This window comes from Sardina pilchardus, chromosome 16, assembly GCF_963854185.1.
Source record: "Sardina pilchardus chromosome 16, fSarPil1.1, whole genome shotgun sequence".
In the NCBI taxonomy this organism is placed as follows: domain Eukaryota; kingdom Metazoa; phylum Chordata; class Actinopteri; order Clupeiformes; family Clupeidae; genus Sardina; species Sardina pilchardus.
Window position 1 is genome coordinate 2,580,925 of NC_085009.1, and position 27,877 is coordinate 2,608,801.

The 27,877-nt window shown below is 42.0% G+C and overlaps 1 protein-coding gene across 1 annotated transcript; it reads right to left on the reverse strand.

The window, feature by feature from the left end:
* Nucleotides 1-87: 87 nt before the first annotated feature.
* On the reverse strand, nucleotides 88-27,306 carry LOC134060474 (E3 ubiquitin-protein ligase TRIM68-like). Its single transcript, XM_062517202.1, has 3 exons — nucleotides 27,286-27,306; nucleotides 26,817-27,107; nucleotides 88-353 (listed from the first exon to the last, which is right to left on the reverse strand). The coding sequence occupies exons 1-3, from the start codon at nucleotides 27,299-27,301 to the stop codon at nucleotides 88-90; spliced, it is 573 nt and encodes a 190-aa protein (XP_062373186.1). The 5' UTR covers nucleotides 27,302-27,306.
* Nucleotides 27,307-27,877: the final 571 nt, after the last annotated feature.

Genomic DNA, 27,877 nt, shown 5'->3' on the forward strand with positions numbered 1-27,877 from the left:
CTTGTCTGGGGGATGTTGTTCAACAGACTTCCAGCAGGTCATCTTCGGCTGCTTTGTGCGAGATTTTCTGGGCTATTGCCCCAATCTCTAACCATCCAAGTGACTTTCTGGGAAGTCCCTGTAAAAGTTGATTTCACAGTCGGGGACAGGGGGAGGTTTGTCAAACTCTGAGCCCCTCTTCCCGTCAATGATTGGGAGTAAAGAGTCATCTTGATCCAGAGTATCTGGATCTTTTGGTTCTTTTACTCTGTGGTCCAGAGTTTCCCCTGGAGAGTATGTTGTCCACCTAAGCAGAGTCCCAGCTGGGTCCGAGGGGTCCCCTCGGCCCAGCTTAATCGAGCCCTCCCCTGTGTCTGAGACGACAAGTTGTCCTTGGGCAAGACACCTGGGCTTAGTGTGTGTGGGTGTTGAGTGTGTGATCATTTTTGTAAACGTATGTGTGAAAGATGTACCCTGCCTGTCTTTGCTAAGGTCACAACGTTACCTGCTATGTTCACTACAATGTCTTCACCTTCGTTTGTGTTTCTGATGCCCTGGCCTCTCGTCTGCTCTCTGTGGAGCAGGACTGAAGTGGTCGTTGGCCCTGCATATGGGTGTTTTGTGGCTTTAGAGAGTTCTGGTTGCGATAAGTACTCATTTAGCAACATCAGTTGCCTGGGCTTGTCCCAGTTGATGGTGGCATTTGCTTTTATGTACTATTATGCTGACCTCACTGCTCTTTCCATGACTCTTTGCGATTTGTTTCGGGTTTGTATACCATTGAGAATATTGCTTGAACGCCCATTTCCTCTAGTAAGTTTAATACTGTTTTGATTAGGAACTAAGTTACGTTGTCTATTCTCAATGACAGAGGTTGTTGGTGGGTGAAATATTGTGCCATGCGATCGGCAATAACCCTTGCTGTTGCTTTTTTGCATGGGTAGACCTTTGTGTCTCCCCTTGCATTGTCTGTTGTTATTAGAAAATATTTATTTCCTAATGTAGTAGTAAGTAGGGGCACCGCAACGTCAGTGGAGTAGCACTCCCCTCGCCTTTTAACAGCGATGGGGTACATTTTGGTTACCTTGTTGGCGCAGTTACTGCATTTGGTTTTCAGTTTTTCAAATAGTGGGTTTAAACCTGCTATCTGTATCTTATTTTGTTTAGCCTTGAGAGGAGGGGTATTGTTGTTCCAACTCCTTCTGCTTGGCTCTCGCCTCATTAGCGCTTGATCTCCTATCATATATGTATATTTGTTGTTGTTTATCTGTTGAGTTCCAACATGGCCAACCTGCAGCTAGGGGTGTACCACCGGTTATCGCATTTAATAATCTCTCTTGCTGTACTGCACTAGCCCCTTTATGTATCGCAGTTCTCATGGCTTGATCTAGTGAAATTTTCTTTTCTGTCACCTCTTTGGATAAGATTTTGAGTTGTTCCTCCAACTCATCCTCTCCTGGGGCTCTCTTGTGAGTCTTCACTAGATCAAAACATGTGCTGCCTGGAGGCACTCTAATGCCTTTGTTAACACTCAGGGCCAGGTTCATTGTCGGATCCTGAAGTAATTCTTCAGGAAGTCCTGCATCAATACAGCCTTTGAGATATACCACGTCTGATTGCCCTTCCGTTCTAGGGGGAAGTAGGCCAAGAAGTTTTACGGTGCTCATCCCTGCGCCTAAGATTTGGCTTCGTGAAAACGTGGAGGTGCCTAACTCTGGTTGAATTGCAGCACCACGGCCCTCTGTCCGCTCATTGCTGCTCCAGGTTGGCTGTGCTTGGGGAGGGTCTATAGATTTAAACAGGGCGTTTATCCCAAAGTATCTCTCTACAGACCTGTCTCTTCTATCACATCCCTGTTTGTAATAGTCATAACCTATAGCCAGCTGTGCCTCTTTCCATGTTCTGGTTATGCCAGGTAGGCCCAAAACTTCAGAGGATGAGGGCGCTTGGCTGATTACTTCTCTTTCCTCTCTTGAGGCTTCATACCAGGGGATGTTTGGTCTTTTATTCTCATTCTCTTTATATTGATAAGTTTGAGAAGTATTTAGTGGGCAGAAAGCTACTCCTTCGTATGTTGACCATATAGGTGATTTACACGGGGGGGCTTTACAATTTTGTGTTCTATATTTAACCGGCGGTGATTTTTTGTTTTCCCCTCTAATATACTGTATCGGGTCATGGGGAGACGCGAACGATACAGTAGAGGGGGCTCGTATTATGGGTGCTCCTACACTTATCGGAGACGGCATGGCGTGGACCCTTGTGGGTCCTTGTGGGGTTGAATTTTGTAGTTGTGACCCTTCATATTGAAGACCACTCGGGGTCCCCCTCGGGGGGGAAGGTCTGGGTGTTCGTGGCCAGGCCCTAGCTCTGTCTCGCCCTCGTTCTGGTGTGACCGGAACGCTGTATCTGAGGCCATCCTCTCTTTCCCCCACTTCTTCCTCAGACAAGGCGTGCTCGCCCGTGGCGGGGATGGGGAGAGTGGAAGCGCTCAAAGAGGTCCCTTTTGGCACACCGGCGTATGCCTGTTTCATTAGACTTTCTAGGAATGCCTCATCTTCTTCTACGTCAACTAAGAACCTCACCGTTATGGGATTTGTGGCGGTTCCCCATGGGTAGGCTACTGCAACTGCTGCAAATAGCTCTCTCTGTCTAAGACCCAGAAAGGTTTTTCTTTGAGTACGCAGTCTTATGGTTACAATGGGATCATTGTCATCCGCTGCGTCTGCTATAGAGTACCTTATGGCCGCCGACAAATCATTCATTTTGGTGTTTTGCTCTATTCTCACCAATTGCACTGCGGAGTACCATTCCCTGAGGGCTCCTGGTGTGTTTAATCTCACCATCTCCCCCGGCTCAGGCTCTCCTATGCTGGTGGCTACTGTACTACGGGCTATACGATATCTGGCTGACCCGAAAGTCCTCCTTATCTCAGCCTCTTCTGGGGGATCTGTCATAATGTCAACTTGCCTCAATACAGTCAAAGCGCCCATGTTTTCAGATGGGGCCTGATCTGGTGGTGCGGCTAAGAAAATCATTCTAACTCCCCCGACCTCGGTCACAATTCCCTCCCTTTGTATAGGGGGGTCAGGAAACTCAGGTTCCACAGGCTCAACGCCTGGAGCTGCCCTTGTGCCGCCCGGGGGTCTGAAGATCGGGGGGAGTGTGTCTGGCATGTGTGATGTGATGTCAGCGATCAAAGGTGCTGTGGGAACGCTTATCACATCACTTCTTGTGCCATTATTTTGGTCTATCGATACCTGGGCTAGTGGTTTCCCTAACTCATCATTTAGGTTTTGAAATTTGTCTTCTGTTAGCGCTACTACTACGAAATGTCTTCCTGGGTTTAGCAGTACTACATTTCGGAGCGCCCCTGTTGCTGCTAGGGTGTCGTAACCAAAAACTCCATCACCAAAGGGAGGGGTTATTATGGTTCCTGACGCCATCAACACAGCTTTTTGTATCAATGTTTGTAAATGTTGCACCTGTTGGTGGTGGTTCATTGTCCCATCATGGGCTTCATAAGCGACGTGTAAGACTGTGCTAACCTGTGGGTCAGTTATGACCTTTTGTGCTATCACGGTTCCTGATCTCAGCGGGAGTTGTGATAATAGGTCGGCTCGATTATTTCGGGTCTCTTCACTCCAGCGGCCTTGCACTGCAGCAGCTACTCCTGCTGTGTGCGACAGCTGTACGTTTGCCGGGTTGAGAAAGGTGCCCCTGTCTGTACCGAAGTCTAAATCCAAAACATTTCCCAGGATTAACCTGCAATTTTGTGTAGGATTAGACGTGCGTGTCGGCCAACGGCGCTGCCTCCTACCACCCGGACTTTGGTGTCGGGCTATGGCTTCCCTCATAGCTCGCATACTGAAAGGAGCTTCTTGCTCATCATCTGAGTCAGATTTAGAGCTATCTGTCCATTCACTGTCTGCGGCTGCGGGGTCCATAATGCCCTAGTCTCGGCTGTTTAATAACTGTTCCTCCCTGCTAGGGACTCTTCAGATAGGTGCGGTCCCTCGTGGGTTAGCAACTCCCCACTTCACTCCGTGTTCTGGGTTCGCGTCAGGATACAACCAGTGACACCTAAGATTTGCCTTATGCTACGGATACAGTCAGCCTCTGTCGGCTTCAGTGATCGAACTTGGTTTGACCAGTAACTATCACGCGGCAGGATATATAATGGCCGGTACCTTATAATCCTTGTTTGCCTTTTACTGGGTCGATTTGCGCCTTCGCTATTATTTAACAAGACTTTTATGCGCGGTTTGCGAGCCCTTTTTAGGTTTTGCCAGTGCGCGCGCTACTGGGTTATCTAACAAGAAACTCTTTGTGTATCGTACCCTATACACTGTTCTAGGTATTGTGGGTTCGAGCGCTTAAGCTAGTGTGGTGACTTGTTCGTCTTACTCAATCACTGCCTACACGTTGGGCGCCATGTTGCGTTTTGTGTCTACTCTGGTGAATATAGGGCTACTACAATCACAGTTGAGATCGCTACTCCGTGGGTGTGTGTGTATTTCTTCAAAAATCAGCGAGGCTCTCGCTTTTTCAAGAAGAGTGGTGTGGTGTATTTGTCTTTGGATTCTATGTTTTTTTCACACCTTACCAAAGAGTATGCTTGTCTTTAGACTCTGCGAGTTCTTCGCCTTGCTAAAGAGTGTGTGCTTCCTCTTCTGTCTCTGCAAAACTTGCCTTGCAGAAGAGGAAGTGACTGTCAGTATCGTGTTTTTTGCAGGGGCCCCTTTTCAACGGGTTTAGGATGTACGAAAGGACTGATGCAAAAGAGAGAGACTTTCTCTATTTGGACCAAAAATCCTTGATCAGGACTCTGGGGTCAACAAGTGAAACTTTTTAGGAGGCTCTCTTTAATCTAGTCCTTTTTCATTGCTGATCCTATTGCCTGCAATCGTACCTATAATAAAGTGTCTTCACACTTTCGGAGAAAATAGATTGTGTTTATGGCAGCTGACTCGTGACTATGGTTACTGATGTCGACCTCCGGTCACAGAGACCGCATCGCAGACGTTGTCTGTCGAACAAGGGACCACAGAAAGCTTCACAGTCACCATCAAAGCTGATCACACATATGTATTTTATTTCTCCAGTGACAGACCTTTTGTAATCTATGAAAACAGTTCAGTTAATCTAAACTAGTAAGATTTTGAATTACTGAAAGATAAAAATTCTCAGTTATTAATACGCATCTGCTTTCAATAAGTTAAAATAAGTTGTTTGCTCACAACAAACTTAGTTTAATTTACTAACAGTGCAAAAAGATAATATGAATTTGTCAAGGATGAATCTGCATATTATACATGACATTACACAGATTTTGGTTTTATTTGTAACAATTTGTGCTCAGTTTTTACATAAGTTTACTTATTAAAAACCGATTTCCATATCCCTGCTTGTGTGGTATGCATTTAGACCTTATTTTACAGAAATACAACTGTTAAACAAAGCCTAGTTGGTTTTGTGACCGCTACGGTGTATAGAACTTTCCTTCCTAAATACACAGCTGAGTTCGCTACTCCTGTATGTGTCAGTGCATTGTGCAGTAAGTATTTGCCCATTAACGGTGTCTTAGAAAGTAAGCCCAAACTACAGCCAACTTACCCACTGGGTCCCCTCTGTAGGCTTGCGCCTCTTGCGAGGGGGTCGATGTTCTCTTTGACACAGGGGAGGCAGGAAACACGAAAAAGAACTCTCGGCGGCTTTTAAACAATGCCCTAACAAAAGGTTAGGGCTTTGACTTTATTAAAAATAAAATACAATAAAAAAAAAAATTAAAAAAATCTACCTGTCTCTAAATGCAAAGTTTAGAGTCCAAAAGAAAAAGGAGAAGACCCTTAAGTCCCCGAGAAGGAGACCTTTTATACTACTTTCACGCCCAAGTCTAGACCTATTGCGCTCCGACACGACCAAGTGTCTTCGTCTCTCCTTTTTTTTTTTTCCGGTGACCTTGTTTTGAACTCAGACCTGCACATGAACTACAAGCTTTTTCCTCTATACTTATTCTAAGCACATTCATTAAACATGACATACAAGCTGAATTAAAACACTTAAATTTTTTTGATTAAACATTCTATCAAATTCAAGGAAAAAATACATTTTAAGTCTAAACAGTTATTCTTTAAAGTTTAAGTAAAAAATACAGTTTTTTAATCTATTGCAAAATCATACTTCTATTCTAAGTAAAGTTACATGTTTTTATTTAAGCAGAATCACACTTTGAAAATCTGAGTAAATATTCTTTTCATATAAGTTTATCTATCATTGCTGCATTAGCACATTTTTATTTGGTTTAGAGCAAACTGGTATCAAGCAAGTCTATTTTAGATATATTTCTGGCAAACCTTATGGGTACAATCATACTTTTCCACGGTTTCACTTTCTACCACCTTCTACAGTAGATTTGATTTCAGATAAAAAAGAGAGAGGGGATAAAATGCAGAATAAAAGTCATAACAGATACATGCAGCGAAGCCAGAATAAATAAATACATGAATACATTAAGAAGGCTATCCAATCAATAAGTTAAATAAACAATGAGTGTGCAGTCTAAAAGTGTTATTTAATGTTGAAAGCTAAGGGAACAAAACTGTCTCTGTATCTCTTTGTTTTGCCAACAGGCATTTTGTGCCTGCGGCCTGATGATAGAGACTGAAATTCACAGTATAGTGGGTAGGATCCACCCTCTAGGATAGACCCAACTAGCCTCTGTAGCTGCCTACTGTGTAGGGATTCCAGGTTTAGCTGTGGCTCTCCAATCAGCCTACTAGTCCACCTCACAATTTGGTTCAGGAAATTCTTAGTTTTTAGGGGTGGGCTGCTTAACCAAGACCGCAGGTTAAAAGAGATGACAGATTCAATGAAGCAGTGGTAGAAAATGGTGAGCATCTTTCTGTCAATGTGGAAGGAGGATAATTTCCTGACAGTTTAGCCGCTGCTAGAAACCAATATGCAACATTATTAGTACTAGTAGAGGAGCTGGATTTGCTAGTAATTAGTGCTGTCATATTATGGTCATGAAATTGGTATTACAGTTTTTTTCAATCGCTAACAAGCGTTTGTCCATTCATTTTCACATTTTCAAAACTCTAAACACAGTTAGCGCAGCATCGGTGTTTTGTGGCCATACCATTCACACATGTCATGTTGTTTTCACACAGTATGCAGTCAGTGAATACATTTCCACGATGCTTACACTTTCTTAACAAACAAGCTATACCTCTTAACAAAATGATAGATCGTTTTTCTTTTATTTACGAATGTTAACACACAACATCTCACAATAGCAAACACAATATCCCAAACCTTAGATACAGTATAAAAAACACTGCTTCTGCAATGATATCAGTTCAAAAGCAATATATCTCAGCTGATAATAAACAAACAATTGAATAAATTACACACATGATGTTGGGTAAATTGGACCAGCCACAGCCAATTCCAGTCTGGCTTAAGGCCTATTCGGACGGGATTAGTTTTATGGGGGGACGTACAGTAATGCAGGCTTATCATATGACCTCTGTAATATAAATGTCCAATTCGGACGGGACTAGACATCTCTGTCATTTTACTTGACATGGGAGGAGTAACTACGTTTACGTTCTGCCGTCACATCTTCGTCGCTGTGCATGTGATACTTTGCGTCAGGTACGTGCGGCATTTTCAGATTTGAAAGACTACACAAGTTGGTTAAACTAGCAAACGTTAGCTTTATGTTATGCCATAAGTAGTTTGAAATGGCTAACAATATCAAGCTAATAGGCAAACTAGCTAACGTCCTATTAGGAGCTACACAGCATGTCATGTTTTCATTCAGACTATGGTGGAATTGTTTTCCAATCAGGATGTGACGAAATATTACAGACATCTTTACAGAGGGTCGCTTTCGCACGGGATTAATATTACCTAAGGTAATTTCTCCGGACCGTTTTACGGAAGGTCAAAGTGTCTGTAAATGTCACCGACATACTCCGTTATGTTTACTGACATGGCGCGTCCGGACGGGACTACATTACCTGGTAATTATTACTTTACCTGATGTCACCCCATAAAACTAATCCCGTCCGAATAGGCCTTTAGACTCAGTGGCAGGGGTTATTTTTTTCATATGACATTGACACAGTAAAAGGAGGACTTTGAGGAGTGATGTTTTTGGAAACAAAAACAGAAAAAGACAAACACTGTAATGTCTGGATGAGGAAGAGTAAGAGCAAGGGGCCCAGGAAGAAGGGCAGGCCCAGTGCGAGGAGCAGTGAGAGGTGCAGGAGCAGTGAGAGGAACAGGGGCAGGGAGAACAGTAGGCCCAAAGAGAGGGCAAGGTAGAGGTGTAAGAATGTGTAGTGGTGGCATTCTAAGAGCGGCAAGAACAGTAGTCAGTAGCTGCGTTTCCATTGACCAACCCGTTTAATCCCAAATTTTTCCCAGACATGAAAATATCAAAATCATGTGTCTTGAGTAACCCTTTGAAGTAATCAATTACTATTTTTTAAAAATTTAATAAAAAAAGTGGGTGAAAAGGAGTGTTTTATTTTCGGTCACAATTGTTACCGATGGGAAACTACAGAGTCAGATTTTGGTGATTTTCTCTTTTTTTGACACATATCATTGTGCAATCATCTAATTTCCTATAAATTCCAGTCAGAGATGATATGGGGATATTGTCCAAGGTCTGTTCTTCACATTTATATTTGTATCACAATACAATACTCAACATTGACTCTGCAATTCTGTGTTATATTCTAAGTGTGCCGATTTTTACATAGAGAAGCCATTATATCACACTATTATACATAGCTATTGTAATAGCTGATTTTCTATGCTGTTCTTTATCTTAATTTTACTTTCAGTCATTACCTGCACACATCAGATCTAACTGACTGTCCAGATTTGATAATCATACCTCAAAACAGTAAATCATTGTCCTCATTGACTTCTATTTTACATATGTCACTTATACAAACTAGGTGGTGGGGGGTATAATCAACTCGCCAGTCAGCCTGTTAGAGGCATAATGCCTAAATTTATGCAGAGACCTGCAATAGACATGAACAACCTTACCATGTTTACATAGAAAAGCCATTATATCATCTATATCAACTATATACCACAATGCAACAACCACATGTTGCAAAAAGAGATGTTGTTTGTCTGTTTATTATTGTAAATCAAGTTTTTAAGCCAAGTATACTTGCGTACACAAGAAATTTGGTTTCTGCATTTATCCCATCCGTGAATTAGTGAACACACATGAAGTGACATCCTAAGTTACCTGGTCCCTTTGCTCCAAAGGCCTCATATCTATGTCCCCAGTGTCCTATATATCCTGGGACCTATGCTCATTCGGGTATCTACTATGTGCTTTATAATGCTGGAGGACCCTGGAAACATACGATGCTTGACCTGGAGAACACAGGACCCCTGTCCCTGATCCCAAATAACCCTGAGGAGCATAGGAGCCTGCTCTGACCTCAGTTATTGGCCTAATCTAGTCTCAGAACGGTGTGATATCCATTATATTGCTCAATTTAATTCATTTTACTACTGGATTAAGTAAGGTTCTAAATACATAATAGGACACAGTCTGTAATGTGGACATACAATAGTGTCAGGACAGATTGTTGAGACAATTATTTTTGATCACATGAAGCTGTGCTTCTGGTTTGTCTGCCTGGCCCCTGTGACATAGGCCCTTTACTGTGCATAAGTGTGTGTGTTGGGGGGTGGGTTGGGGGGCTGTTGGGAAAGGGGTGGGGAATATATTTTCTGGTAAGGTTGTTCATGTCTATTGCAAGTCTTTGCATACATTCAGCCAATTTGCCTTCAACAGGCTGACTGGCGAGTTGATTACAACCCCCACCACCTGTGACATATGCAAGAATATATAGGAATATATTCAATGAGGACAATGATTTACTGTTTTTGAGGTATGATTGTAAAATCTGGACAGTCAGTTAGATCTTATATGTGTAGGACATTACTGAAAGTAAAGTTAAGAAAAAGAACAACATAGAAAATTAGCTATTACAATAGCTATGTATAATAGTGTGAAACAATGACTTCTCTATGTAAAAATCGGCACACTTAGAATATAGCAGAGAATTGCAGAGGCAATGTTGAGTATTGTATTGTGATACACATTTAAATGTAAATAACAGACCTGGGACAATGTCCCCATATCATCTCTGTTTGGAATTTATTGGAAATTAGATGATTGGACAAAGAAATGTGTCAAAAAAAGAGAAAATCCCCAAAATCTGACTCTGTAGTTGCCTAGCGGTCACAATTGTGACCGTCTTCATGTTCACTCATGCTATGAGAACGCTGAACAAAGTTCACATATTTCATTTGCATCCCTCCATACTAGACACCTTAAAGATTATGTGTACCCAAACTCTTTGCCCTATTTTTACATAAATACTTTTCTAAGCTTTAGTTTGGGAGCTTTTGGGTGGAAATTTTCTGTTCAGGGTGCAACCAAAACATAAGCAGCTCTGACCATGTGACAAATTACACTACACATTTGGCACTTCACATATTTAACTGAGACCCTTTCAGGTTTCCATTTTTGGGGAAAATGTATTGATACTTCATACAATGACATCTGTAAAGGCACAAAAGCAACAAAAAAAAAATCGGTCACAATTGTGACCGTTGGGATTAAATGGGTTAAATTGCGCAAATTAAGAGTTGCGAAAAGAAATGTGTTTAATGGAAACACACACATTTCGAAAAAACTCACATTTTTCGATAAAAAGTGTTTGAGCTCGGGTGAGGTGCTATTTCGAGCGTATCGAAATTTGTATATTTCGCAAAACTGCAATGGAAACACTTTTCACTCGAATCTGACGAGTCACATGATCCAACAACCGGATGTTAGGAGGAACGAAACCGACAAAGAAGACTGTCGACAGGAAATGGCACCAGGAGAATACATAGATTTCCTGTTTACTAACAACACTAGATGCGTGCGCACCCAAGGGGCAGAAGACGCTGGATGGCCGGTCATAACGTTATAAAGTTAACCTAATAACCAGCTGCTGTACAAGCTACAATCAGCATTTTTTGTATGCCACTGTTGTCTAAATGAGGATAACGTCTCATTTCTGAGTTTATTTCAGAGTTTGTCGATCGTTTTCGTTATTTATATAACATCGTGTTTTTGGCGGTTTTGGTGGTTTCCGGCAAAATATGCATTAGCCTACTTTACATTCCTGGACATTCTCTAACCATCGTCATTTCGAATAGTGCTGTTTTCGGCACTATATTTCATTTTAATCTTTTCACGGAATGCAGCATGCTTAATGCTGTTCATGGTGCTTTCTGCCCCTTGGGTGCGCGCACATGTGTTCGAGAAATCTATCTATAATGTCAAAAAAATATTTTGTTTTCATTAAAAGTGGCTCGTGTCATTCTAAAATGTTGAATCCACAGCTCCTCTGTGAACTCGCCGACAACACTTTCTCAAAAACGCTACGCAACCGCTCAACTAGTTTTGTTTACCCATAGCAACAACGTTGCTATGCTTTGCTGGTTTAACGTGATGAGAACGGTGCTGAAAGAAATCTAGACTCTAGATTCTAGTTCTAGAAACTAATCAACTGGGCTGATCTACGAAATATTCCACTGACATGGCTGTGACATGATTTAAGCATAGGCCTACTACAACAAACTCCTGTGAAATATGTCATTTTTAATTTATGTTTCTGCCCCGCCAAAACGTAAGTAAGTAAGTAAGTAAGTACTTTATTTGTATAGCGCTTTTCACAGATAAAATCACAAAGTGCTTTACAATACATAATAAAATACACATAACAAGAATAAAATTCAGGCATAAAATACACTTTTTAAAAGAGAATAATAAAAAGAAAAGGAAATCATAAAAGAAAAAGGCATAAATAAATAGGGAGCTACAAAGGATTTAAATGAGGGTCATGTCACAGGTTTAAAAAGGCCATCCTGAAGAGGTGGGTTTTAAGCCTCCCTTTAAAAAGGTCAATACTACCCGCAGACCTAACCTCCATGGGAAGTGAATTCCATAGCTTGGGGGCTGCAGCAGCAAACGCCCTATCGCCACAAGTCCTAAGGCGAGTACGGGGTACAGCAAGCAGGTTGTGGTTATTGGATCGGAGGGAGAGGGGAGCAGAGTGAGGGTGAATGAGGTTGGTGAGGTAAACAGGAGACTGACTGTAAATGTTAAGTTTTCTATTCTATTTATCTATGTGAAGAATTCTACAATAGAATCTTAAGTTTATAGAATTTCTAATTTCCATTTCCTTATCAACAAGGAATAAATATGTTTATTTGTATTCGAAGCTGCTATGGTTTCAGAATTGTTTATTTGTTATTAAAACTCTGTGCGCGAGGCGCGTCTGTATGTTGGTTACCGAAAGAACGCATAGTTCATTATTGCCATTGTCACGGTGGAGGCAGACCATAACGCTAAGCTTTGCCTTTATTTTGCATTAAGCCTTAAGTTATAGTGCTTAATCTAGCTGTGCGCAAGAACTACCAGCAACAAGGTATTTATTTCCATTTGTTTTATGTCATTTTGTTTGCTATATTCGTTTTATCTTAATGTGTATATTACTGTAAAGCCAACCAATTTATGCATCGTTTTAGGCCTGGTATACTTGTACTCAGAAGAGAAGAATTAAGTTAAGCTCAACCTCTTTCTATAACCAGCGGCCAACGAGGTATTTGTTACTTTGTTTTATATTGTTTTTCCTTGTTTCTTTGTATCGTTTTGTTGTTTATACACTGTACACTGATGTATCCTTTTGGTGATTACTTGATAGTTCTCACGGCGTGAATGGAGTGTGGAGACTTCGGTGTATCCAGATAAATAAACGCCCGTATCTAAGAACCTGCCCCCGTTGTGTTGTTGTGGAAAGAGCTACAGTGAGAACTCGACTGCTCATCGCGGGTAGAAGAGACAAGACAACTTCACTGCGCAACGGACATCAGCTGCAACTTGCCTGCTCATTCCGAAGTGGGAGAGGACGCGTCCGCGGCAGCTAACGACATCCAGTTTATCAGATAAGCCCTTAAAATCTCTGTCGGTTTAGCGACAGCAAGCAAAGACTTTTTAAAGCAAAAGTTTCAAGTGAAGGCCATAAGTAGGCTACTCTGCTACAAAGTTTTAAGTTAAGTAAAGTTAAGGTAGTTTGAGGAGCGGTGCAACTTGAAAGCTGCAATATAAGGACTGCTTGCTTATTGCAAAAACCATAGTCAGTATTAAGGATTCTGTGCACTGCGCTGTTTTGATTAAGCAAAGTTTAAAGAAGGTTACAGTTTAAAGAGAAAGCTTCTATTCTGTAAATCCTGTTTATGTTTATTTTTGATTTTTAAAAATAGAACACTGACAAATACTGACAATAGACTATCTTTATGCAATATTTAATTGCATATTTAGAATAAGTCCATTACAGCAATTAGTTTATTTGATTCATTTAGTTTCATTTTTGATTGTTTTGTTTGTTTTGTGAATTTAAGACAGCTAAGTCACGTAGGTCACTTCAAGCCTTTACACACAGGCCTACTTTTTCACTTTAAGTTATACATTCATATACAGTACATAAGTTATTCAGATACAGTAATTCTAGTAGTCATTCACACAAAATGTTCAGTAAAAGTACCTGCCAAACTGCTGAAGAAAGCTCTGCAGGAGAAATGCCGTTAAGAAGGAGTGAAAGACTTAGAACATTGACAGAAAAAGAAAAAGAAAGTCTGAAGGCTGTGCAACGTAAGTACAAAATTGCGTATGGCTTCTGGAAGACTAATGCAAAAGTAGGCAAAGAAATGCTATCTGATGAGGCCTCACAAGATGAGTTAGAGGAACTGATTCATAATGTACAAAGCACTTGTTCAGAGGTAAGAGCCCTTTATGAAAATCTTCGTCAGATACAGGCTCCTGAAACAAACCTGCGGCGCAAAGTGGATTCTTGCATAGCTCTTTCAAAGTTCATTGTTCAAAGAGCACAGAAGAAAATTGAAGGAAAGGAAGAGGAAGATGAACTTTGGCCTGATGTTGGATCCGTCTTAGACTCAGCAAGCTCTATATCTTCTGTTAGATCAAGATGCAGTTCTTTACATTCTAGCATCCACTCAGTCAAAAGATTTGAGGCTGCTGCTGAAGCTGCTGCATCCCAAGAAAAAATTGCCGTATTGATTGAACAGGAGAAGGAAGCAACAGAGCTTCAAAAACTTGAGTTTGAAGATGCTTTTCGTCAGGCACAGCATGAAGCTGAAAAACTAGCCAGACAACAAGAGATGCGAGGTAGACGCACAAACATTGAGGTCTTAGAAGAATTAAAAAACTTAAATGCTGCAAAAGCCCGAGTAAGAGTTTATGATCAAGCTGAAGAACAGTTTGAAGCAAATGACTTTGCCTACACACTTAACTCAGCACCTTCTTCCACTATTCCTCAATGCCAAGCCTCCAGTGCTTTAATTAACTCAGATGTTCCTCAATCTCAAGTCATTCCTGCCACAAGTCTGACACTTATTCCTCAGTCTCATGCCATTCATGCTACACGTTCGTCATCCATTCCTCAATCTCGAGTCATTACTGCTGCAAGTCTGCCGTTCTTACCTCAGCCTCATGCCGTTTGTGCTACAAGTCCATCACTCATTCCTCAGTCTCAAGCCATTCCTGCTGCATGTTTTCCATTCGTACCTCAGTCTCATACCATTCATGGTACAAGTCCATTACTTATTCCTCAGTCTCAAACCATCTCTGCTGCAAGTCCACCATTTGTTTCTCAGTCTCAAGCTGTTCCTGCCTCAAGTCTGTCATTCAGTCCTCAGTCACTGCCAGTTAATACCCAAGCAACTCCTGCTACAAGCCCCATGGTGTTTCAAGTTCCATATGCTTCAATGCCTACCCCTCAGACACAAAACAGTTGTGACCTGGTCAATGTTTTAGCAGAAGCCATAAGTGCCAATCGCCTTCCTACGCCAGAACCAGCATTGTTCACCGGCGATCCTTTGAAATTCAAAGACTGGCAACTCTCTTTCGAAACACTGATAGACAGAAAGAATATTCCAAAGAATGAAAAACTGTATTACTTAAGAAAGTATGTACTAGGTGGAGCAGCAAAGAAAGCTGTTGAAGGTTACTTTGTTCTAGGCACTGATTCAGCATATGACGAGGCTTGGAAAGTACTAGAAAAACGTTTTGGTGACCCATTCATAATTGGGAAATCTTTTAGAGACAAGTTGCATGGATGGCCAAAGATAAGCTCTAAAGAGGCCTTCGAATTAAGAGAGTTTACAGACTTCCTCAAGAGTTGTGAGGCTGCAATGCCACATCTGAAAACATTAGAAGTCTTAAACGACTGCAATGAGAACCAAAAAATTCTGCTGAAGTTACCATCTTGGTTAGTGTCTAAATGGAACCGCAAAGTGATGGAATTCAGAGCGGAAACCGGGGAATACCCACCATTCAAAGTGTTTGTACCCTTTCTGTCTAAAGAAGCAGATCTTGCCTGTGACCCTGTGTCTTCAATACAAGCCCTCAGAAACATGGAAAGTGAAAAACCAAAGCCTCCAAGAAACCAAACCATCCAAGCGAAGACGCTCTCCACAAATACAACACAAAGCAATATACCATCATGCGTCTTTTGTAAGAAAATAGGACATCACCTAGCCAAGTGTAGAAAGTTTGTTGAAAGACCACTTCAAGATCGGGTAAAGTTCATACAGACAGAGAAGCTTTGCTTTGGATGTTTGAGGATTGGTCATCAATCAAAACAGTGTGCTAAAAGGAGCACATGTGAAAAGTGTCAGAAGAAACATCCAACATGTCTGCATGAGGAAAACTTCAAAGTAAAGAGTGGAAATTACAACCTAAAAGACAAGACAAATGCTGAAGAGATGGCTACAGCTGTGTCATTTGCCAACGCAACCACTCATAAGAGCTTGAACACACAAACGTCATCAACAATACCAGTCTGGGTCTCATCTTCAAAACATCCTGATCAAGAAATTCTTGTATATGCACTTCTAGACACGCAGAGTGACACAACCTTCATCTTGGATGAGATAGCCCAAGACCTCAACACAACCAAGGAGAATGTCTGCTTACAGTTGTCCACAATGTCTGCGCTGTCAAAGACCATACCTTGTCAGAAATTGTCAAATCTCCAAGTGAGAGGATATAATTCAGAGAAAAGAATTCCCCTGCCACCAGCTTTCACACGAGAGTTCATTCCTGCCAACAGACTGCACATCCCCACTTCAGAAACAGCTCGAAAATGGCCTCATCTGGAACAGTTAGTAGACAAGATACCACCACCATTAAATTGTGAGGTAGGCCTTCTGATTGGGTATAACTGCCAACAAGCCCTCCTTCCAAGAGAGATCATTGCCGGAGAAGAAAATCACCCATACGCTCAGCGAACAGATCTTGGCTGGAGCATCGTTGGATGTGCGAATTCAGAATGTGACTACAGTGATGCAATAGGCACCAGCCACAAAATCCTACAGTGTCAAGTGACACCTGCAGCACAGCCATCAGTTGAACTGAAGAGGGAGGTACACTTCGTGTGCAGAACTGAAGTTAAGGAGATTGGACCGACAGACATAATTAAAGCACTTGAATCAGACTTCACGGATCACTCAGCAGACGATAACCCAGTTTCTCAAGAAGATTTTCTCTTTTTGTCCAAAGTGAAGGAAGGTATAAGATTGAACAAAGATGGTCATTATGAACTTCCACTTCCATTCAAGACGGACACACCTAACCTTCCAAATAATAAACAATGTGCAGTTCGGAGACTCACTTCACTAGAACGACGACTGAAAAGGGATAAACAGTATTGCCAGGACTACGTTCACTTCATGGATGACATAATAGCCCGAGGAGATGCTGAAAAGGTTCCACAGTCTGAACTGGATGAGCAAGCCTGGTATATTCCACACCATGGAGTCTACCATCCTCAGAAGCCAGGAAAGATCCGCGTAGTGTTTGACTGTTCAGCACGCTTCCAAAACAGCTCTTTAAATGATCAGCTCTTGACTGGGCCTGACCTGACAAATACTTTGGTTGGAGTATTGTGCCGGTTTAGAAAAGGTCCAATAGCCATAATGTGCGATGTAGAGAAAATGTTTCACCAGTTTCATGTCACAAAGGAACATCAAGACTACCTCAGATTCTTATGGTGGGAGAAGGGTGATCTAAATGCAAAAGCCTCTGTGTACAGAATGAAAGTACATCTGTTTGGAGCTGCTTCATCACCTGGCTGCTGTAATTATGCATTCAAGCACCTGGCATCACAAGGCCATGGAAAGTTCAGTGAAGAGTCTATCAAGTTCATCCATGGAAGTTTTTATGTTGATGATGGTTTGACAAGCACAAAGTCCCCTGTTGAAGCCATACATTTGGTTGAAGAAGCAAGAGCCCTGTGTAGAACTGGTAACCTTCGGCTTCACAAGTTTGTATCCAACAACAAGGAGGTGATGAGAATGATACCACCTGAGGAACGTGCCCATACCAAAGATCTGGATTTGGATTTAAGAGAATATAACATTGAACGAGCTCTTGGAGTTCAGTGGTGTGTAGAAGCAGACGAGTTTCAATTCAGAGTTGTTGTCAAGAACAATCCGCTGACAAGAAGAGGAGTTCTATCGACTGTCGCCTCTATCTATGACCCTCTAGGGTTTGTAGCCCCTTTCATCTTGGTCGGCAAGCAAATACTTCAGTCACTGTGTAGAGACAAGATAAGCTGGGATGAGGATCTCCCTGAGAACATTCTACCACAATGGGAAGCATGGCTAATAGACTTGCCACGTTTAGCAGCTTTGAAAATTCCAAGAAGTTACTCTCCGTCTGACTTTGGGGAGGTTGCACGTTATGAACTTCACAACTTCTCAGATGCAAGTTGCAGTGGATATGGTGCCTGTTCTTATCTCAGAGCAATAAGTGAAACAGGGAAAATCAGTTGCTCACTGGTTATGGGGAAGGCAAGAGTGGCCCCTACTAAACTAACAACTATTCCAAGACTTGAATTGTCATCAGCAGTAACTTCAGTCCGCAATGGTTCTGTCGTCAGAAGAGAGCTTGAGATTGAAAAGCTGCAAGAGTATTACTGGACAGATTCAAAAGTTGTCCTTGGCTACTTGAATAATGATGCCAAAAGGTTCCACACCTTCGTGGCCAACCGCATTCAACGCATAAAATCCAGCACATCTCCTGAACAATGGCAACATGTAAGCTCAGAGAACAACCCAGCTGACCATGCCTCAAGAGGACTTACTGCTGTTCAGTTGAAAGAGTCTAACTGGCTGAAAGGACCGGACTTTCTTTGGAAAATAAATCTTCCACAGGAAGAAAAGACGGTGGGAGAAGTGGAACTAACTGATCCAGAGCTTCGCAAGGTCCACGTCCATACAGTAAAGACAAAAGAAGTACCTGCAATATTGAACCGCTTCACCAAATTCTCTGAATGGAACAAGGTTGTAAGAGCTGTCGCCAGACTCAAAAGATTTGTAAGAGAACTAAAAGGTCTTCAGCCAAGAACAAATGAACTAACAAGCCTTGAAGAACGAAGAGAAGCTGAAATGTTCATCATCAAGCTGACACAGGAGGAAGCCTTTGCTGAGGACATTAAGAAACTCAAGTTACAGAAAGAAGACAACTTAAGCAAACATAACAAGTTACACCAACTAAATGCCTTTCTGGATAAGAACAGTATTCTCAGAGTGGGAGGACGGCTGTCCAAATCCTCTTTACATTATGATGTTAAACACCCAGCAATTCTTCCAAAGAAGTGCCACGTTTCAGCACTGCTGGTCAAACACTACCATGAGCGAATACACCACCAAGGGAGAGGCATGACTACAAATGAACTACGTGCAAATGGAATATGGATCCTTGGATGCGGAAAGCTAGTTTCTTCACATATCTACAAGTGTGTGAAATGCCGACGATACAGAAGAACTACGGAAGTTCAACTGATGGCAGATCTACCAGAAGAAAGAACTGAAACATCTCCTCCTTTCTCATACTGTGGCGTTGACTGTTTTGGCCCCTTCATCGTAAAAGAAAACAGAAAAGAACTAAAGCGATATGGGCTGCTGTTCACCTGCCTGTGTTCCAGAGCAGTACACATAGAAACTCTGGACGATTTGACAACGGATGCCTTCATGAACGCTCTTCGAACACTTGTATCTATCAGAGGACCTGTTCGCCAATTAAGATGTGATCAAGGAACAAACTTCACAGGAGCCAAAAGAGAGTTTTATGAGCTACTCAAAGGGATGGATCAAGACCGTCAACAAACACTTGGCTGTGAGTTCATAATGAACGTCCCATCAGCGAGTCATATGGGTGGAGTTTGGGAGCGCCAGATTCGAACAATCCGCAGCATCCTGACATCCATGCTAGACAAATCTGCAAGCCGTCTTGACACCACTACGCTAAGGACATTTCTTTATGAGACCATGGCTATTATCAACAGCAGACCACTAAGCATTGAACATCTTCAAGATCCCAATGGCCCAGAACCTCTCACTCCCAACCATATACTTACAATGAAGTCATCAATCATTCTGCCCCCTCCTGGACAGTTCTGTGAAGAAGATCTTTATCTACGGAAAAGGTGGAGAAAAGTTCAGTTTCTAGCCAATGAATTTTGGAAAAGATGGAAGCGAGATTACCTACTAAATCTTCAACAAAGACAGAAATGGCAAAAGAAAACTCGAAACTCACAAGTGGACGACATTGTTATTCTTAAAGATGACAACAAGCCAAGGAATGAATGGAAGCTCGGCAGAGTTATACAAGCTCACCCTAGTGCAGATGGCATGGTACGAAAGCTGAAGTTACTTATTAGTGACACTACACTTATCAATGGAAAACCACTCACTAGATCAGTTTACCTTGAAAGACCTATCCATAAAGTAGTAACACTAATTGAAGTCAGCAAAGTCTCACAGTCATACACTAACACACACACCCACACATAACTTATATTTTATTTATTTTCCTTTGTTTGGTTGGTTCTCTTTTCATTTATTTTCTTTATTTGTTATTCAAAGAAATCCCACATTCCAAATAAATGAGTGATTTGGTGGGAGTGTAAATGTTAAGTTTTCTATTCTATTTATCTATGTGAAGAATTCTACAATAGAATCTTAAGTTTATAGAATTTCTAATTTCCATTTCCTTATCAACAAGGAATAAATATGTTTATTTGTATTCGAAGCTGCTATGGTTTCAGAATTGTTTATTTGTTATTAAAACTCTGTGCGCGAGGCGCGTCTGTATGTTGGCTACCGAAAGAACGCATAGTTCATTATTGCCATTGTCACGGTGGAGGCAGACCATAACGCTAAGCTTTGCCTTTATTTTGCATTAAGCCTTAAGTTATAGTGCTTAATCTAGCTGTGCGCAAGAACTACCAGCAACAAGGTATTTATTTCCATTTGTTTTATGTCATTTTGTTTGCTATATTCGTTTTATCTTAATGTGTATATTACTGTAAAGCCAACCAATTTATGCATCGTTTTAGGCCTGGTATACTTGTACTCAGAAGAGAAGAATTAAGTTAAGCTCAACCTCTTTCTATAACCAGCGGCCAACGAGGTATTTGTTACTTTGTTTTATATTGTTTTTCCTTGTTTCTTTGTATCGTTTTGTTGTTTATACACTGTACACTGATGTATCCTTTTGGTGATTACTTGATAGTTCTCACGGCGTGAATGGAGTGTGGAGACTTCGGTGTATCCAGATAAATAAACGCCCGTATCTAAGAACCTGCCCCCGTTGTGTTGTTGTGGAAAGAGCTACACTGACCATGGAGGGCTCTGTATGCTAGTGTTAGAATTTTAAATTGTATCCTGTAGGCCACAGGGAGCCAGTGAAGTGAATGAAGTAGAGGGGTGACATGGGTGCGCCTGTTTGATCTGGTGAGGAGTCTGGCAGCTGCATTCTGGATGGATTGCAAACGGTGGAGTACAGATTTGTTGAGTGAAGAGAACAGAGCATTACAGTAGTCAATACAGGATGAGATGAAGGCATGAATGAGCATTTCTAACTCTGACTGGGAAACCACAGATCTCAGCTTGCATATGTTTCTCAGGTGAAAGAAACAGGATTTGGTAAGTGATTTAATGTGGCTGTCAAAAGATAGGGACTTGTCAAACAATACCCCTAAATTCCTTATACTAGGACGCACAAGAGTTGAAAGACAGCCAAGGTTTTGCTGTATTGTGGGCAGCACTTTGTCTGGGGCAACAACTAAGACCTCTGTCTTGTCCATATTGAGTTGCAGAGAATTTTCTGCTAGCCAACCCTTGATGGCAGATAGACAGTCAAGCAGCTTTGAAAGCTTAGGGGTCTCATTTGGCCTAAGGGTAAAATGAAGCTGCATATCATCAGCATAAAAATGATAGGCAATGTTAAAACTCTGAATTATCTGGCCCAGGGGCAGCATATACAAAGAGAACAGTAAAGGGCCCAACACTGACCCCTGGGGGACACCACAGGTCAGGGGGGACTGGGCAGAGAGAAATTCACCAAGGGACACGGCATAACTTCTATCGGCAAGGTACGACGTGAACCAATCAAGCGCCATGCCCGAGATGCCCACCCAGTCTCGCAGCCGATTAATCATTATACAATGATCCACAGTATCAAAGGCAGAGCTGAGGTCGAGAAGTACCAGCACAGAACAACAGCCAGAGTCAGACGCCATCTGTATGTCGTTGTGCACTCTCACCAGGGCAGTTTCCGTAGAATGCAGTTTTCTGAAGCCAGACTGGAAAGTATCCAAAAGCTCAGAACTGTCAAGAGCACGAGTGAGTTGGTTAGCAGCAGCTTTCTCAAGTATCTTGGACAGCAGTGGTAGTTTGGATATGGGTCTGCAGTTTTTTAGCACTGTTGGATCCAGATTTGCTTTTTTTAGTATAGGTTGGATAATGGCATGCTTGAAAAAGGTGGGGACGCAGCCTGAGGCTAGTGAGGAGTTAACTATTCCAACAATAGTGGGTCCAATAGCAGGTAAAACCTTGGAAAAGAGTGAAGCTGGAAGTATATCCTGTGGACTGGATGATAACCTCATACTCTTAGTGATAGCAACCAAGTCCTCAATACTGATAGGCTGGAAAGTCGCTAGAGTGACAGGTTGAGGATGAGGAGGTTGGCTACAGTCATGGGAGCAGGGCATTGGCTGTATACTGGCTCGAATAGATATGACCTTATCAACAAAAAATGCAAGCAGCTTATCACAGTCATTTTGGGAATGCGTTGTTACGATGTCAGCAGGAGGGGCAACAATTTTGTTAATCGTTTCAAACAAGACCTTAGGGTTTCTCTTAGAAGAGGAGATCAAGCTGGAGAAATATGCTGATCTTGATTCAGTAACCAGAATATTAAAATCACGCATAAGGTCCTTAAGATAGAGACGGTGAACCTCTAGCCCCGTGGCTTTCCATGGCCGTTCTGTTTTGCGGCACTTCCTCCTGTGACAACGGACAGACTCCGTTATCCAAGGCGAAGGCCTGCGGATGGGTCTAGCTTTGGATTTAAGCGGTGCCACAACATTTAAAACAGAAGAGCAGTGTTCATTGAACGCCTGGAGAGAACAATCTACATCATCATTGTTGATGTTGAAACTATTAAAATGAGCCATGAATCGCTCAACAGTTGCTTCTGTTATGATGCGCGAACGCGACACAGTCATCTGACAGGGGGGGTCCGCAGTTGTTAAAACATTAAAGAATATACATTTATGATCGCTGATGAGCAGATCCTCACAACGTAATCCCTTAACATCCAGCCCAAGGGTAAAAACAAGATCTAAAATATGGCCAGCCGCATGCGTGGGTTCATGAACATGTTGGGTTAAGTTGTGTGATTCAGTAACACTTAAAAAGTCCTTGGCTGTGTGATTGTCCGTTTTGTCTACATGCAGGTTAAAATCACCCAATATAAGCAGTTTCTCGAGCTTAATAACAGAGGACATGAAGTCAATAAAATCAGAGATAAACTGCGCGGCCGGTCCCGGCGGACGGTATATGAGGATACAGTAGATCGGCTCAAGCCGACCCACACGGGTGATCTGTAGTTCAAAAGAGGAGTAGGTGTCTGATTTCACCAATTGACAGGCAAAGCAATTCTTCCAGACCTTGGCTATGCCCCCGCCACGGCCCGTAAGCCGCGGGGAGCCAATGAACGCACAGTCATCAGGGCACAGTTCATTAAGATGGGTAAAATCAGAGTTCTGCTGCCAGGTCTCTGTCACAAACATAAAATCCAAGTCCTCTTTGGTAAATTCATTTAAAAAGTCATTTAAAACATGGGCCTTGTTCGCCACAGAGCGCGCGTTCACAAGACACATTTTCGTTGCTGTGGGGTCTGCATTCTGACTGGCAGGGGTGGGGGCGGAGATGCGTATAGCTGTGAGCGCAGATCGAGTGGTGGGAGTTCGTTTTGCTCTGTGAGTGTTCCCATTACGGCCGGTGATGACTGTGATAAGAGATGGCGAACGGCAGGGGGGGCTAGCGGTGGCAGCTACCTGCTGGGGCTGGGCCTTCCAGGTGGCAGCCGGAAGGACCGGATGCCCACTCTGTCAGTCATTTCGCAAACGGCGTGGCGCTGACTGAACCTCGTATTGAATGTTCGCTGTGAGAACACGAGTGCCTGTGGTGGTGAGGTGGATCCCATCCAACATATAAAGTGCTGGTCTGTGCCAGAGAGCATTAAAATTGTCAATGAACCCTATATCGTACACTCTGCACGCATGCTTGAGCCAAGTGTTAAGGCTGAGGAGTCTGCTAAAACGCTCATCGCCGTGCCGCACGGTAGGGATTGGGCCAGAAATAAAAGAGGACTTGCCACAGTGCTTTTAACAGCTCCGAATCGCGGTGGGATGTGTCATTTGACCCAACGTGAACTAAAACCCTGCTAATGGACGTAGGCAGGGAAGGCATCAGCTCACGGAGTCTCTCATGAACGACAGGGGTCGTGGCACCGGGAATACTATGCGTGATGACATGAAAGCACCTAATATTCCTTATTATGGAATCGCCAATCAACAGGGTATTGGGAGTAAACAGTGGACGGGGTGGTGCTGTAGAGCCGGCTGCTGGAGGCTGCCGGCTCGAGCTGCCCAACTGCAGCTGTTCCACCGGGAGCGGAGGGGAAGCGCCAGCATCAGGGCCAGCCGTAGGAGAAGAAGCCGACCCCCTGGAGACTGCGTCCCGCCTGACTGCTACGTAGGCCTCCTCCGCTGATGTCTTATAGCCTAATGACTGATAATCAGCGTGCCGTGGTGGCAATTTGAAATGCATTTAGTGTAAATCTGGGTTATGTTGATAACCGCCATGTCTCCTAATGATTTACAGCACGCGAGAATACATGAGATTTTAATTTAGTTAGCCGAATGTAATGGAAACACCGCAATTGCGAAAATTGTGATTTTCGACATTAAAGGTATACTATGCAGGATTGGCGATTTCATCGCCGGTTTCGCTTTCATTTCGCTTTTCATTTTCGCTCGTTTTATGCTTGCATATTTCTCTGCAGAGCTTCCCCTACAGCTTTAGCGTGTATATTTGACAAAACTCCTCAATCGGTCAGTCTGCCGTGCCTTTTCATGAGACTTTACATGACACTTCCTGGAGTAGAGCATGGGTGCGTGCCCGGTGTCTCCTGAAGTTGCAAGTGTGGTTTTACCGCTACAGACCACTAGAGCGGCCAACAAAAACACCGTTCGACCGGTAATGACCCATTTAATCATATATAACAGTATGGAACGAATTGATTAACTGAAAAACGTTGCATAGTATACCTTTAAGACAATATCGACAAAGTTTTTGCGCATATTTGTAATGGAAACGCAGCTAGTGATAAGATTTGTGCCACTATCATTGCCCATGTAATCAACCTAGGCCTTTCACTACATGTAAGAAAGGCTGGTGAGAATACATGTAAATATCGGATGCAATGTTGATGACACAGTCATTTTGTGTTTTTTTTGTTCCCCCCTTTTATCTGGGCTTTTTGCTGTTGTTTTTTGTTCAGAATGCTCTTGTGTGTTTCATGGATATTTTGTTCACTGTAAGCAATACGGTACAACTTTTTCTGTGTATAAACAGTAAAAGAACATTTTATTTGCTTTTTATTGGAATGCTTTTGAATGTGAACATTACATGTGGATATACAGTTCCCAACCAAGAAATTTAGTGTTACAGTTTTTTTCAGTTGCTTACACACAATTTTTACAAAATTTAAGCACAGCTATCCAAACGCCACACTCAGTTTGCATAATTCCTAGATTATTTGCAAAATGAAAGACTTCAGTCAAAACATACACACTTCAGTCAAAACATACACATTTCTGTCAAAACATATACACATATTTGTAAAAATGCTATTACAGTTTTTTTCAATCGCTAACAAGCGTTTGTCCATTCATTTGATACATTTTCAAAACTATAAACACTGACTCTCACCTACAAAACACAACTGGCCAAATGGATAATTTTCCTCTCAAAAGCACATCCCATGTTGTTACACCACATTTTGTTACATATACACTAACTCATCATTTCTCTGCACACACTAACTTTACCAAAACACTGGAAACCTGACTCAAAATGAAGTTATTTTGTCAAAGAATGAAGCTTGTTTTCACTTCACAAGATACATGCAGTCAATCAGAGTGAACTAGGTTTAAAAATACTGGCTACTGTTGACATTACAAAAACGGCATAGACTTTTATGTTTCAGTTCCAGACGTTCCAGACGTTCGTTTTCTCATATTTGAAAAAATGACCAGGGGCCGGTTTCCCGATAACGTTCACTCTTAGCGAGCTACGAAGACTCCAAAGGTATAACTTACCAAAGTTGTATACCTTTATAGTCGTGGTTCCCGAACTATCACTTAGGAGTCTTCTTACGAGAAGCTCCTTTCCGACGTACAAGGCACTGTCCACCATGAAGGTGCTGAATTAGGTGACGTCGATTGCTCAGAAATCGATTTTTTATTTTACGGGGAGGCATGACAGTATTATGAAAGCGTAATACTGTTGCATAATTGGCTGTTTAGGTCACATGACTTTTGGCGATTGGTAAAAAAGTTTTGCACACTTGTAAATTCATTTCGTACCCGCAGATCTGTTTCGTGTCTGTAGAAAACAGATACGCACTTGCAAAGGGAAAATCTGTGCGTGCAAAAACCGTTTGCAAACTCACAAAACTTTTTTCCACACAGTGACAAAACCGATTTGCAGATGTACGAATAATTTTTACATGCACAAAAAAAATGTACAACTACAAAATATTTTTGCATGTGCACAAAACATTTTTACGAACTCAAAATATGTCTACATACAAACAAAACTATTGGCGAGGATTTTATACGATAGTGCCTTTGGTTAACATTTAACATGAAAGCAAGCCCCTTCATTAAACATTGTAGGACGGTGGGGGAAGCAAGAAATCAGAGGATAACGCTTTTAATTACAGTATTTTTAATTGCATGCACGTTTTATTATTTATTATTACGTGGAGCACTTCTTAAACTAACACAAAAATAGAGATAATAGAACCAACAGGCTTTACGTAGCACAGTTGACTGGACTAATGATGATCAATGGAGCTGAGTTTTGGCCATCCTTAGTTATTTGATAGGGATTAAGGACTGGATAGATTTGTTCTCTGAAAACAACACCTCTGTATGAATGGATCAGTTTCCATTTGTCTGCATCATAGAAAGAAACCAAACCTCCCTCATAATCCACAAACACTCCCACCCTCTCTGGACTGTCTTTCAGTGAGAGAGGAACATTGGGACCAGCATGTGCAAAGTAATCATTCACACCTTCCATGCTTATTATCCAGTATCCACTCACAGGGCTCATGGCCTTTTCTGACACTCTGTCAGTTGATTCGCTGACTACTCCTAATGACCACCCAATCTTCCCACTGACGTTCACCTCATAGTAAAATCTACCAGAGGAGAAACCCTGCTTTCCCAAGACGTTGTACCATTTACTAAACCTCTTTGAATTTTCAGTGTAGCGCTTTGCTGTGGTTCCATATTTCACTTGTTTCTTATCAGCAGACAGGATAAGATTACGGTGAGCTGTATCTGGATCCAGAGTCACATCCACTGCAAGAGAGGTCCATAAAACAAAGGTTTGATATCTTCATCTAAAATGTATTTTTTGTTAAATGGAAATCTTTATCCACTGTTACATTCATAGCAAAAACAGCTACACCATATGGGTAAGCACCAATTCAAGGACCTATAACCAAATAAAATCCTTTCTAAATCACACATTACTTACCTGCATATTGAGTCATTTGCAACCCTGTGTGAAAAAGATTAAAAGAAAAGTTTAGCAAACTCCTTTCATGTCTGTACGAACAATTTACTGTAATACTAATCCTTAATTAAAGTTTGCATCTCGGGCAATCTTGGGTTGTTTGACATCAAAATTCTTGTGACTGCTTAAAACCAAAGATTCTAGAACAGAGCAAGATGGATCACTGGCCGGAGAATACGTTGGATTTTTTGAAGTACATTTTAACGCTCCATGGGCGCCATTTTGGTAAGCCGAAAAGTAATAAATCGTGCCTTTCACACGGCCAGATCATTACCGAGTAACAAAACAAAACAAAAAACAGCTGGCAACGGCAAAAACAGCTGTTGAGGTGGGTTTATATGATTGGAACTGTGTCAGAAATGTTGCTGAGCTTACCGAAATGGCGTCCTGTACCGTACTTCATTCTTTTGACGCAACTGATCCATCTTGCTCTGTTCTAGAATCTTTGCTTAAAACTATATACCTGACTTAACAGCATTGAGTTACCATGGCAACTCTGGCCTTTTGACCTGCCTGCTTGGCCCCCACATTGCTGCTTGCAGCTATATTTAAA

What these genes read in the sequence shown, in the direction of transcription:
- LOC134060474 (XM_062517202.1), bottom strand. An exon ending in CTGGATAATAAGCATGGAAG is followed by an intron (nt 354 to 26,816) that starts GTGTGAATGATT and finishes TTGTCGTCTCAG; the next exon opens with ACACAGGGGAGGGCTCGATT.